This window comes from Syngnathus floridae, chromosome 3 (genome assembly GCF_059516105.1).
Source record: "Syngnathus floridae isolate MCC-2025c chromosome 3, RoL_Sflo_1.0, whole genome shotgun sequence".
Taxonomy (NCBI): Eukaryota; Metazoa; Chordata; class Actinopteri; order Syngnathiformes; family Syngnathidae; genus Syngnathus; species Syngnathus floridae.
This window is the reverse complement of record NC_142415.1, coordinates 2536920-2551523: the sequence shown is the minus strand read 5'-3', so window position 1 is coordinate 2551523 and position 14604 is coordinate 2536920. Positions and strand designations below refer to the sequence as shown.

Sequence of the window (14604 nt, the reverse complement as noted above, 5' to 3'; positions counted from 1 at the left end):
CCGGTGAATAATTTTCAAAAGAAATCCAACATCGACAGCGGAAGATGTGTTGTTGATTTTAAATTGTAAAATACAGCGAACCTTCGTTTTTCGCGGGTGTTACGTTAAAAAAGAACCCGACATCGACGTAATCTGCATATTCATTATTAGTCGTAGTAGTAGTATTATTAATATACCGTATCTTTTTTTCAGGCAATTACGCCTCTCTTACAATGTCACAAGCCTCCTGCAGCCCCCACAGTTCAATGTTTTCTAATCATTTGTTAGATTTAATATGTTTAACTTTTACAATGTAAAATGAAGACTAAATATGAGCTGCAGGCTGTGAGAAGAAGCCTCCTTTTCATTTCATGGACGAAGCATATCACAACACTGATATTGAACTTTGTGCTTATGTGTTTGCATTAAAATATCCCCTAATCATCTTGGCTTATTATTTTGCATCTGTGATGTACAAAGAAATTCTTCATTCAAAGTGGGCTGGTCTAAACTATGAAATAAGTCCCATTGCGGCCCTGCCCAGAAGTTAGATAGTGTGGGTCAGGGGAATGAGGGAATGTCTGCCCTGCTTCTGCAACCACAAATCTTAATAAGATCTCTGATCCACTAACAAAATTGACAGCAGAGGCCAGTGTTTCAACAAGTTCACTCTGCATTTGCCAGCAGTAGGTTCAACAGCAGCACAGGAAAACACTATACCAAAAAGCACAGTTGATTGAAAATGACATTTTCTGACACAATTTAAAATTTTGGACCTGTAGTCCAAAAGCAAGGACCAGATCCTTGATCATGAGTAGGGCCAGACACACGGTGCACTAAATTAAGAGTTAATGGCCCGGTTTAGGAGACAAGGCTTAAGCCTAGAGACAGTCTAATATGCTGTTTGGCCCAATTTTAAGTCACTTTCACGGATTTATACCTTAAAATAGGTATAGATTCAGCCTGTTCTGGTTTAAGCAAAGCAATTGCAAAAGTGTGGATTAGAGCTACTCTGACTAAATTGAAGTTTATATTAATCCAGTCAGTCTTAACTTTAATTTAGTACAACTGTTTGTGAAAAGGAGCGCAGATACTTTGGGAGCATGGAGTATTTGGAATACCTAAATGAGCAGCAGCAATCAGGCCGGCCAGGCAAATACTTGTGGATGGGAGTAACCCATCGAATGAATTTGAGTTAATAACTTTTAGAGAGCACTGTACAAAGATGCACTGGATATAATTGCATTGCTTGAGACTAGACTTTCCTCCATGGCTCAAAGAGGAAGTCCTGTGCCCATTTCTCTCCAAGTTATGATCACTGAGATTTTTGGCTGCTGAAACCTTTCCCTGTGAAACTGGTGACTTCTGTGGTGTAAATGAAGCAACAGCGTGTATAATGGTTCACAATGTCTGCAGTGCAGCAGGAGGGTGAGGCGAAGACGTAGTTTTGGGCAAGCAGGGGTCGAACCAACAGGCAAGCAGGAGTGAAGCGCAATCCTGGTCAAGACGATAGGTCGGGGTAGGTGGACGAGCAAGCAAGATCGGCAACAGGAATTGGACGGCACCTAGAACAGAAGCAAGGGGCAACAGGGGCAGGCGCAGGAACCGGGAGCAAGACTGGCAGCTACATAGGATGAACTGACAGGTAGTGTTGAGAATGTAGGATTTAAATACAGTGGAGCCTCGGTTTTCGAACACATCTCAGTGTGCAGGGAACTTTATTTGGTCCGATCGCGCAACCGCAGGGCGCCGGGCGCTCAGTGTCGCATTGCTTTAGGAGCGTCTTTGTGTTTTAGGATGGCTTTACTGCTCCCACTTGCTTCCTTTGGAGGCATGATTAGAGTTGATGCAATCCTCAGAGTAACGAGAACGTAATAACGAACGGAGTCAGTTGGCATGCGGGTCCTCTCAGCTCAGCTCGCGAGGTTCGACAACCGAATTTCGTCCGACATCTGTTGCTGACTGTTTTCACTTTTTCCAGAATGTCATCTGCGTAGCGTTTCCATAATGTAGGTCTGTATTCATCCGGGGCTGTTGAGAGTGATTTCTGTTCCGTGTTTTTGTGAAGAGTGAAATGACATGTGACTCGCAAGAGTAGTTTATATGGGTCACTTCATACATTTCAAGCAACATAAAATGCCTTGCATTAAAAACGTAAGATGAATACGTTTTAACCACATTTAAAAAGTAAAGGATGTCAACTTTACCAAACCACCCCCAACAAACACGTACAAACAAACAAACAAACCACTCGCAAAAACATTCTTGAAACATACAGAGCACGTATTACGTACCTAAATGCAGCCCTTCTATGATATTAGAAAAGTAAATTGTTTTGTTCTTTTCCTTTAGCAGCATCGACTGTTTCCAATTCGATGAAACCCGAAGAAAAGTACCCGCTACTTCAGTGGTGCGAGAATGCTTCCTTGGGTGTGCGAGGATACCCCGGGGGAAATTTACAGATACTGCAGATACTGTGCACCTCATTTGATGACTACTTCTCGTGTGGAGAGCTACAACCCTGTGACGACTGGATCCGGCACCCTTTTAAGCAGAATATGGAAGATGTTGATGATGATAGCAACATCAAGGAAGATCTCATCGAACTGAGAAACAATCATGGAATCCAAATGGAGTTTACTTGGAGCACTTCTGGGCTTCTCAGTTGGAAACATATCCCGCACTAGCAAAAAAGGCTCCCACTGTGCTCGTGCCTTTCGCGACTACTTACATCTGCGAGACTGGAATTTCCTGTCTGCTTCACATCAAAACCAAGAGCAGAAATTGGCTGGATCCTCAACACGACATGCGAGTGGCACTCAGCACCAAGATTTGATGCCATCATAAATGGAAAGCAACAGCAACAAAGTCACTGAGTTTGGCGCTCAGCCATAATAATTCACAACACACATAGTACAAGCACAATGTTTTTTTTTTGTTCTTTTTTGCTCGTATGAAAGTAATCTTGATTTTTGTAATCCTGCAATGCATAATTTTGTTGTCAGTTATGTAAATAAAGAATTAAATACATGATGGTTTTGTTACTTACACATTATGATTATGTTATCAATATTGCTTTTCATCAATTCTGGAAGGGGGTGCGAGAACTGGTTGGTGAATTGAATGGGGTGCGAACAATGAAAAAGGTTAAGAACCACTGCACTACTTCTGCTTCTACTTCTTGTTTTTTTTACGATGGCGCACAATTTATGCAAGTGTCTGCCTCTAATGTTTCGAAGGAAGAAATACAACAACACGGTGTGTTTACTGTGCCTTACAATGTTGGCAGGACAGTATGAAGCCAAATAAATTAAGGCGGCACTTAGGGTGTTTTCACACTTGGTCCCTTTCAGCCCTCTAAACAAACTCAGATCGATGACTCAGCATTTTTTGTGCATATGTGAACACGCCAACCGTACTCAGACCCCTTTAAAATGAACCGTACTGAGACCACCTCAGGTCTCAGTACGGTTCGCTAAAAAGTCAACAGTACGGTTCACCTAATCTGTGCATTGTGAACACAAAGCGCACTGGGTTCGCTTCGCCTTTTTGCACTGTATTGTAACCTCCTTGGTTTGCCGTAGATTGGTCACGTGACTGCAGGCGCAATAACAAAACTGTAGAGAACAGAGAATCCAAAGTATGGCAGCAGCAAATCGTGGTCGTGACCGTGGTTCTAATAGTAAACGTAGAGAAGCGTGTGCCGTTCAAAGTTCTGCCACGGCACCTGGACGCGGCATAGTTTGGGAAGAAGACGAAACGGAATGTCTTTTGGAAATTTAGAACGACGACAGCATTTAATCACAACTATCTACGACCCACCGTAATACGAAAGTATTTCAAGAATTTCCTGAGAGAATGAAAGCAGCCGGTTTTGATGGAACTTCTATACAATGCAGAATAAAAGTGAAAAAACCAACTGAAAACTACCCAGAATGCAGTGCAGTGGGAGTGTGAGAGCACTAGAGGACCTAGTGTGAACAGAAAGAGGACTGAGGCCCCATCAATGTGAACACAAAAAGAACTGAGTTTGTTTCCTCTTGGTCCACTTTTTGGTCCACTTAAAGAGGCCTGACTTTGGTTCTTTTAAAAGGGTCCAGGTGTGAAAACACCCTTAAAGAGGCCTGACTTTGGTCCTTTTAAAACGGTCCAGGTGTGAAAACACCCTTAAAGAGGCCTGACTTTGGTTCTTTTAAAAGGGTCCAGGTGTGAAAACACCCTTAAAGTGATTGCACCCCAATCACGCTGATAAGATGCTTGAGGTTTTTCAGTGAAAACGGGCTGATTATGGCCAACAATCATCCCACTTTGTGAATGCTACATTAGTCAATCAGCAAGCACTGTAAGCATCATATAAAGCAGCGTACCATATTGCTCAGTGCAAAAAAACAACAACAAAAACACCATTGCAGAAGAGCTGATACCACCTGCAGCCGTGGAATGCTGCCTCATTTTGAATAAAAAACAGCACAAATTGTTTTATTTATTTTTGTTTTGTAGGTTACAATTTTTTTATATATTGTGCTCCTGAGTTAATGTTGCTGATTACTTTGAATTGAATATTATTCATTGCTGTTATTTAATTTAACATTATGTATGTTTATTATTATTTTATTGTATTGTTTTGAGCATAAAATGGAAGTTGGTCAAGAATGTTCATAGTTTGAATAATTATAATTTATTTTTTAATTTCAGGCAAAGTGATGCACTTTGAATCTGTTCTGTTACAGACTAAAAAACAATGTTATCAATAAAGTTATTCTTTATTGTAAGTTGATCTTTCTTTTTTATTTATTATTTGTTTTCTTTGATGTTAATAACAGGGGGTGGGGGCGAAATGTTTTCTTCTCCCTAGGGTGTGCAGGAACTGGGGTCAAAATACAAAAAGTCCTGCCTGGCTACAAAAAACAGATATGCTCAAACCTCATTGAATAAAGTGCATAAGCAGACAAGTATATTCACATATTAAATAAATAAAAGAAAAATTTTAAGCATATAATTATACCTACACACCAAATCAATAAAGAAGACATAACTAGACATTTTTGATAAGTGGTATCTTATGTTTTGACTAATGCTAGACGCCAGTTTTTGATTACGACTGAACGCTCTGCACAGAGGGAAATAGTTTGCCTAACAAAGAAAAGATACGGTTGGAAGCATGATTAAACTAAGAATAAGCAAAGACATGATGTATCAAAAGAACAGCAATAGATTAATGATGTCACAGCCAAAAGCTAACATAATTTTGTACAAAATGACCAAATTGAAAGAATGAGGTACGACAGTGTATGTCCAAGATTGGAGAAGAATGTTCACAGGAAGGTCACGTGGAGATAAAACCAGCAGGTGCCAGAGGGAGCCAGCCAAGGACTCGGCCAAAGATGATCGCCAAGGCCGAAAGACGGGATGGAAGAACACAGCCCCCACACACACCGAATCGCCCATAACCAGCACCCACTCCCATGGCGAACTTGCCCCACCCCAAAGACTCATCACCCATCAAACTCGGCCCACACTGGCATGTGCAACTGATATAAACTAACCAGAGAACCTTGGACGTTGCCTTTTCTGAATGGAGACTTGCTGCTCTTGAAGGGCCCAGTGCAGTATTGTACTTTCCTGAAAACAGAGCTGTCTGAACAAGAATTGTGATTGAACTCAACCAACCTGTGTAAGTCTAATTTGTGCTTCAGTGTCTTAGCATTTTCCTAAATCTGAAGAAATCAAATGAGCACGCAGTGAATAAATTGGATGACAGGTAATTGGCAATGGCTTTTGCCGTGAGGCGCAGATAACGCGCTCCCTAAATTGTGGACAGAATCCAGCAGGTGTCATCACAGAAAATAATTGAGAAGCGCTGGCTTACGATGTGGTGGCTGCTCTCAATGTTGATTTTTTTTTTGTTGTAGATTTTACACAAATGACAATATGCGTGGTGGTGAAATTCATGCAAAGAGGGCGCACAAGAAGACTGCTCTGATAGCGCTGATAAATAAACAAAAAAATGTGCTCGTACCTGTGCGATTGCTTTATGTTCGAAATGTGTGACTGACATGAATACATCAAGGAAAAACTATTTTACAGGTAGTTTTTGGGTTTTTTTCCATATTCATATTTCTTTTACAGAGTCATTTCAAGGTCTACAATGGGTGGTGCCTGATGTCCATCGAGTTCATCTTCAGAGAAGCTGTTGGCGACACGCACAGAGGCCACGGATGATGAAACAAGGACCGCAATGGCTTTAAAATTAAAACAGGCTCCAGCGCTGAGTAGCAAAGTGGGCTATCAAAAGCCCACAAGAGAGTGATGTTTATATTGTTACCCCCTTGTGTTTCGCCGAGCTGGTTGTTTTGTTTATTTGATATGTCCTACATAAAATATGTATATATTTATTTTGTAACTTAGTAGTTTTGTTCTATTAAAACAGTCCCCATTTTTTAAATATTGTACGTATATTTTTACATTTTTAAACATATGATTTAAAAACATTGCACATTTATATTTGTGATGGTTGGATAATGTTTGATTTTTTAAAAAAATGCAGGTTCAATTATCGTTTTGGTTAATTTTAACAGCAAAAGGTGTATTTATATCTGCAGCTAACATAAGTATGACTGTTACTGTAACCTATTTTTATGTTAAAAAAATTAAATTTTCACACCCTGGACCATCACTAATCAAATGCATTTTCACAACATCCTGGAACTACACAAAGGTAAGGATCACAGGTAAATGTATTGAAGAGAACCTCAATGTTGAATAGACGTCTAGATGTTCAAATAATCACTAGTTATTACGCGATTAGCGCTAATCGCGCTAATAGCTATTAGCCATCATTCGAACGTCTACTCAATAAACGTCTAAAAAAAAACTTTCACATATAGACGTCTAATAGACATCTGTCACGTAGACGTCTAAAAACAACGTTCACATATAGATGTCTAATACACGTCTATGCCGTAGACGTCTATAGTATAGACGTCTAATAGATGTCTATTAGACGTCTATGTTATAGACTATAGTCAATACTATAGACCAGGGGTCACCAACACAGTGCCCGCGGGCACCAGGTCGCCCGTGAGGACCGCATGAGTCGCCCGCAGGACTGTTCTAAAATTAGCTCAAATAGCGGCACTTGTCAGTGAGCTGCATCTTTTTATTTTACAGTCAAACCTCGGTTTTCGAACGTCCCGGTTCTCGAACAAATCGGAATTCGAGCAAAAAAGTCGAGATCTTTTTGCTTCGGTTGTTGAACATAATTCGCAGGTCGAACCTGGCGAGATGAGCCGGGAGGACCCGAGAAAACCCGACCGCGCGGCCCAGATGCCGACTGACTCCGTTGTTATGGTATTTTCGTTACTTTGAGGATTATATAACCCCTAATCATGCCTCCAAAGAAAGCAAGTGGGAGCAGTAAAGCCATCCTAAAACACAAAGACGCTCTTAAATCAATGCGACAGTGAGCGCCCGGCGCGCTGCGGTTACGCGATCGGACCAAATTAAGCTCCCTGCGCAGAGGTCCACTTAAATTTTGGAAAGTACACCAGGAAAATATTTAAAAATATTTTCTAAATTTTAGCGACGGCTCTGTCACAATAATGCGACCAGCGCGGTGCAGTTGCGCGGTGGGCGACGCGCTACGGTTGTGCTTTCGGCGGTGCGCTGCAGTTGTGCGATCGGACAAATATGCGCAAATGAAAAAATGCTTTAAAAAGGCGTGGCTTTTTTGTCTTGAAACGGATTAATTTTTTTCCATTATTTGTAATGGGAAAAATAGATTCGGAATTCGACCGAATTGCTTCTGGAACTGCCTTCTGGAACGGATTGTGGTCAAAAAACAAGGTTTGACTGTATTTTTGCTATTCTTGTTAAAATCACACTTACATGTGAACTGGAAATGACAATAATAACACATAGTGAAAGCCAAATTGAGCAAATTGGCTATTTCAGAAGTGTGTGTCAAACTGGTAGCCCTTTGGCTTAATCAGTACCCAGGAAGTAACTCTCGGTTTCAGAAAGGTTGGTGACCCCTGCTATAGACCCTATAGTATGGACCAGTGGTTCTTAACCTGGGTTCGATCGAACCCTAGGGGTTTGGTGAGTCGGCTTCAGGGGTTCGGCAGAGCTGGTATGGCATTGTATGTGTGTGTGTGTGGTCCGGTTGTGTCTTCTTTTTCTGTGCCATGATTTTGTCTAATTTACAGATGTGTCGGCTTTTTGTGGCAGTGACTTCCTGTTTATGTATGCTCTCGAAGTGTCCGTGCGTGTTTTTGTCCGGAGGAAACTTGTGTTTGAACTGCTCCGTCAGCTGCTGTAGTTCGCTGTTGATGTTGAGTTTATTGGTGGTGCATCATATACGTTCTTTGACCAGAGTCCTCCGCACTCTCCTGATTATGCGTTCCGCGTTCCTGGTTGGGATCGGGTTCTTAACTGTCAGGCTGGCCGTCGTCACCTCTTCGTCCCAGCAGCGTAGGGTGAATCTCAGGTGGTTCCTGTAGCGAGCCCGTTTCCTCGTCAGCTTTTCCAGGAGGCGAAACTCCTTGACGCATTTCTCTCCGTAACTTTCTCATAATAGTTGTACTAAGTTCATTTTGTCTTCATTATAAATTAGTCGACTGGTTCTTTTATCACAGACAAATTATTTAAGTTGTTTTATTTACCTGACATGTTTCGGCGTGTACTTTCGCCTTCATCAGTGTCACTAGTGTAGGTGTGACGCGGCTTTATCAGCTGATGAATGAAGGCGTGGCTCACCTGTCAGATTTGACAGGTGAGTCACGCCCTAAACAACCTAAATAATTTGTCTGTGATAAAAGAACCAGGCAACTAGTTTATAAGTGAAGACAAAATGAACTTATCACAACTTGTTTTATGGTGCCGAAGTTTGGGGTTACACCTATCATACTTCACTGTAAAACCTCTCTTTAAACTTAAAAAATGAGCAATACGAACTATACACTGCAAACTATACAAATTTCACACTAAATGAATTGTTTCTCATTAATGAAATACGCAAGCTTCAAGATATTATTATCTATATTTCATTACCAAACATGTAGAAAGTCTCCAGATATGACATGCCCCAGAACGTACGGAATTTATTCAGACTTAGACAGAAAAAACCTTGGTCTCAGAGGACTGCTGATGTTTGAGCACTTACATATAAACACCACACTACGGAGCCACACGCTATCATATAATCTAAATACAGAAATCAAGATGTCAGCAAATCCGAAGACCTTCAAAAACAGTGAAAAGTTTACTGATACAATACAAAGGGTCGAGGGCACCTCCGACATCCATTTTTTCATTGATTTTCATATTATGTATTACTTGTGCCCTCTCTGCATCCATTACAACCTGGTGATCCTGAAAGGGGGATCCTTCCATCTGTGATCCCTTCTCAAGGTTTCTCATTTTCCTCTGGCAGGGTTTTTTTGAGTTTTTCCTTGCCCTTTTGGGAGCTTATGATCAGGGGATGCTTTGAGAATAATTGTCAATTTTTGGCTATGTGAACCCCTTTGAGACTCTTTGTGATTTATTGCTATACAAATAAACTTGACTTGACTTGACATGAAACATCATTCAGATGAAATGTACTTGGACTTAATGTTTTTGTAATCTCCTTGCATTATTTCTACATTCACAGGCTGTGCCACTGATAGGGAAACCCATAAATGTGAGATGGAGTCACTGTCTTGCAGGCACACTGGACGCTAGTCTTTGAGCACAAGAACAGCACTTACTGTGCAGTGGATCTCTCAAGATGGGCCTTCAGTGCAATTGACCATACCATCTCCACATGAGGTACTGGAACCGGCGAGCCGTGATGCCCCCATGGTACCGCTCTAGCAGGGTATACAATGCACAGTTGGAGCAAATGGCGTGCCTTGTACCTCTTGATCTTCATTCTTCTTGTTTGGCTCTCTTTCTGACCCTTACGGTGCTGCACGTGCACCGAAAGCTGAAAAAAATGGGGTCTGGTTTCCTTGGCATCTAGAGATTTCCTGCCTTGGTTAAAAACCTGAGGGCTGCTGACAATAGAGACCAGAGAGGTCCGAGAGACCATGCTTCATCAGGAGATGTCTGGACTCGAAGAGAAAATAGACAAGCAACATGAGGCCAGCGTGGGAGATGACGAGCTGTGATCAGTCAGGAAAAGAGCTGTCTAGTGCTGAGGAGCAGTGACCGGGATGCCTGCAGACTGTGACTTCAAATCTATGGAAAATCAAGATAACGTGATTGTTGTTTTCAAATAAAAATGTCACCTTTCTTTCTTTCTTTCTTTCTTTCTTTCTTTCTTTCTTTCTTTCTTTCTTTCTTTCTTTCTTTCTTTCTTTGCTTGATGAAGTAGACTAAGCGATCCTATTGGTACAAGACATCAAAGAGAAATAACATCTGTGCATGGATAAAAGACATCAAAGGAAAATGAAAGACAGAATGTGGAGACAGTTTAGTGCTGCTACACGTTTTCGCTGTTGGAGAGTGCTTGGGAGCTATTTTAAGTCCAATAAAGTGTCCATGATTCTGTGTAGAGGCCGTCCAGCTCAAGTTGCAGTCAATGGTGCAAGTGGACTGTCTGTGGGCATCGAACCTTACAAAAACATGTGTACATGTTCGCAGCGGTGTGGGCACCGGAGCGGGGTGGTTGTTGGTGTGTGTCTGCAACATGGGGGTGTGTGCCGGAAGTCGTCCCCATTCAGAGTCCAACAACGACAAGGAAGCGAACGGGCGAGGTACGCCGGAGGTCGGTCGGCCACATGAGGTCCGACGAAGACAAGGACGCGGAAAATGGAGATGGAGAGGTGGCCATGGCGGTGGCGAGATCCAAGCTGAAAGCTGAGGGCACGTGCTGAGGTGAAGGAGGTAGACTCCAGGTGGCACTGACTGTATGGGCGGGATGGCTGCAGTGGGCCAGCTGTCCTGACAGGGTTGCAAGCCTGATTCAGGGGGCACATGCTGAGGTGCGGCAAGGTTCAGGGCAGCATGGACTGGAAGGGCGGAATGGCTGCAGTGGGTCAAAGCGGCTGACCTGATGGTGTTGTGAGCCTGAATCAACGTCATCTGTGAGGTGATATGTCGCAGCACTTTGAGCTGCTGGCCAGTGGCTGTCTGACCCACCGTTACCGTCACCAGCAAGTACGCAATGCCTCAGGCGGCTGACTACGGCGGAGTAGATGGCGGTGGCGGGAGAGTGCCCAGTAGCTGCTGTTACCACCACCAGCGAGTTCACAAGGCCTCCGGAAGACAGCTGCTTCGGAGGAGGTGGCGTGGCGGGAGAGCGCCCAGCAGAATGGGTGTGTAGATAGTTACTGTCATCCTTGGTGAACGACGGTCTTTATTAGCCTCACATTGCAGTGTGTCAAGTCGTTAAGGTGAAGATCACAATGGATAGAGAGTTGCATTGTAACTGAGCTTTATTGGAAGTCTGGCCTTATTTATATGTTGGTGGAGCAGACTTGAGCAATGTCTTGGTACAAGAAAAAAGAAAAGAAAGAAAAACGTTGTGTGTGTGTAAGGACAAAATATATAAAAGACATCAGAGTGTGGGAACAGCTCCAAGTCTATATGTACGACAATGTTCATGATGAAATTCGGTTACTAATGGGCATAGAAAAGACGTGTGCACCAATAATGCGGCAGGCGTGTACTGTTTCATAGCATGCGTTACACATGCTGGGACAGGGGTAAGGGACCCTGGTCCTACAAGAGCCACATCCTGTCGGTTTTCCATATCCCCCTGTTACAACACACCTGATTCAAATGATCAGTTCATCAGTTACTAGCGCTGTTGGATCCTGAAACAATCCTAACCATTCAGTATTTTTGCGCATGTAGCACTCATTGGTGGCTAGTTTATTAATGCTAGACATTTCAGCCAGGGGTTTCCGGATGTATTCTGGCTGGTGTAGTCGGTTTGCTGGAGCGTATCCCAGCTTACTTCGGACAGTAGGCGGGGGACACCCTGAAGTGGTTGTCAACCAATTGCAGGGAACACATAGACAAAAAACTATCTCTTTCTCTCTGGTTCTGTCTGTCTGTCTGTCTGTTTGTCTCTGTCTGTCAGTCTGTCTCTCTCTCCCTCTCGCTCTCTCTCTCTGAGCTCATTAGGGACGAGCCACAGGATATGACACTGACATTAGTGTTGTAAAGCGACAAGTGTGGTGATGGTGGTTTATGTATGAGATATAAACCACAGAGTCATCAGAACATTGGACATATCTCTATTCATACACAAATTTGTACAATTATAAGATGAATATGTAAGTAATAATTTCCGAACATCACAATACAATATTACCACAGTATGACCCTCACGATACGACAATTAACACAATATAGTGGAGAGGTTGGTGACATAAAGCTCATATACTATAAAACCCCATAAAACTGTAACAAACAAACATCTCTTAGAAAACAAAAGCACAACAATTTGTTTTCATACATGATATCAACAGTGGCCAGTGATTTTACCATCATGTGTTATCAGCTCAGCGGCCCATACATCCTGCGTTTGGCTAAAGGGGGCAAAAAGTAATGTGTTTTGACATAGATGTGCTTCATTTTCATGTCATAACATGACAATGATAGGGAAAATCTTTACATTGTGATATCACCATTATTGTTACAGCCGTAATGATGGATAGTGCTCAACATAAATGAGTATACCCGGCAGAGTTTTTAAAGAAGCACTTACTACGTTCTTATCAGAATCAGAATTCCTTAACATAATAAACTACAATGGTGTCACAAATTGATTGCAAATTATATACTATGTCAATGTGCACCACATGCTTTTTCTCACAAATCTAATTTTGCAACCATGACATGCAGATTTAAGTCAAGCAAAGCTAAATTACAGATATAAACTATTTTAAATCAGGTTTCAAATCAATATAAAACATATGAAAATTGTTATTGTGATCACCGAAAAATTGATAAAAAGCCTAATCAATGGGTTTGCACTCATTTATGTTATGTACATTTTTACACACAGTTTAATAGTTATGATTGGCCTTTTGAACTATAATTCAGATGAAAGCCCATGCTTAAAATTAGTTGGACACTGTGTACTAGCCGAAGACTTGAAAGAGAATTATTTTTAATTCAGTGTCAATTTTTGGATTTACTGATGTTTTAGTGACGATGTCAAATGGTGATTCTTATTTTGTGGTTAGCCTGCAGTCAAGATGGATGTTATGTTAACACTAACCACTTGAAACACCAATAGCTTTCATTGCCATCACAATGTTACAACGATGAAATAATAATACAAGACTACAGGAGCAAGAAAATAAAAATCACATTCCTACTGACTTACACTATTAAATGTTCTTATTTGCGCATCATAGTCCAATGGTATGCGTTCAAAATATTACACATTGGAACAAACAAGATCATTTGAATCCAGAGAATTTAAATCCAAGGTTTGTTTGAACCTCTTTTTGGATAATTTTCCTTGCCTTGTATCAGACTTGAGATAACGCTCCTTGTTGTGGATGACCTGAATGTACTGGTCTGTACCACTGTTCTGCTGATCACTGCTTGAGCCCAGAGAGGCGGAGTCAGACTCGGTCGGAGTGGGCTCCAAATTTGGTTTTGTCTTTGATTTGATTTGCCTGCTCCTATTTGGGGACTGACCAAGTCTTCCTGGAGAGTTCATGTGGTGCCTGGTTCGGACCAGTAGAGGTTCCGCTCCTCTTATACTATCCTGGGACCAGGAGTGTGATTTTAAACCTCTCCATCTGATATCTGCTTCCCCCACCTCATTTTCTTCCTGGGATCTGTACCGTCCTCTACCTACGTGGCTCTCTTTAGCTACAGACATGTGGCTCTCTACTCTGTCACCAATGTAGAAGTGTGCTGGCTGGTGGAGGTCAGATAGTGAACAGGGTCGATGAGCTTTCTCTAACAATACCCTTCTTCTATGTTTACCCTCTTTCTCCTCCTCATCTTCATTCAAATTCTGTTGGGACAGATGAGATCTGTGGGGGGGTGGTTGGTGGTGTGGGGTACGAGGTGGGTAGCGCTTGATGTTGCATGGGTACAGTTCTAGGATCTCTGCTGGTTCCTCCTCCATGAAGTAATGGCGTGGGATACGAGTGGCCGAGCGAAGCAGCTTTTTCCTGGGTTCATGTTCATTGACAATTATGTAGCGGGTGGCAGGACCATGCCGACCCCCATAGCTCTGGGCAGTAATGATACCTGCTGGTTCAACAGGATGTATAGCACGTACGGTCTTCCTGTAGAGGGGGTCAGATTGGATGTTGTCAGAATATCTGGGTTGTTGATTGCACGCCTTATGGTAGTAAGACTTTGAGCGGCAGGAACCACTTGGGCCTCCCAGAAATGTTGTCTGCCTGGTATGAGGAATGACAACACATAATATCAGATTGTAATACTGTCAATGTTTTTGCAGAAATTTGAAAATCGTGTAACTACTGTATGAAAGAGGTCATGAAAAATACTAAGCCAGTGACCCAAGACTTTTGGACAGTACTTCACCACATTTAGCTTTCCAGGTATGATATTGAACGATCTAACTATCAAACCACAACTTTCGAAAATTATTTAAAAGTACAATATATTTTCAATAATTTACTGTTTCTCCTAATTTTAAAT

At 42.0% G+C, this 14604-nt stretch overlaps 1 protein-coding gene across 1 annotated transcript in view; it reads right to left on the bottom strand.

Annotated features, from left to right (window-relative positions):
- Positions 1 to 11381: 11381 nt before the first annotated feature.
- Positions 11382 to 14604, bottom strand: part of tmc3 (transmembrane channel like 3) — a 112279-nt gene continuing 109056 nt past the window's right edge. Inside the window, exon 22 of the mRNA XM_088371486.1 lies at positions 11382 to 14342. Within this exon, the coding sequence (XP_088227612.1) occupies positions 13358 to 14342 (985 nt within the window). The 3' untranslated portion in view covers positions 11382 to 13357. The remainder of the gene's footprint in view (positions 14343 to 14604) is intronic.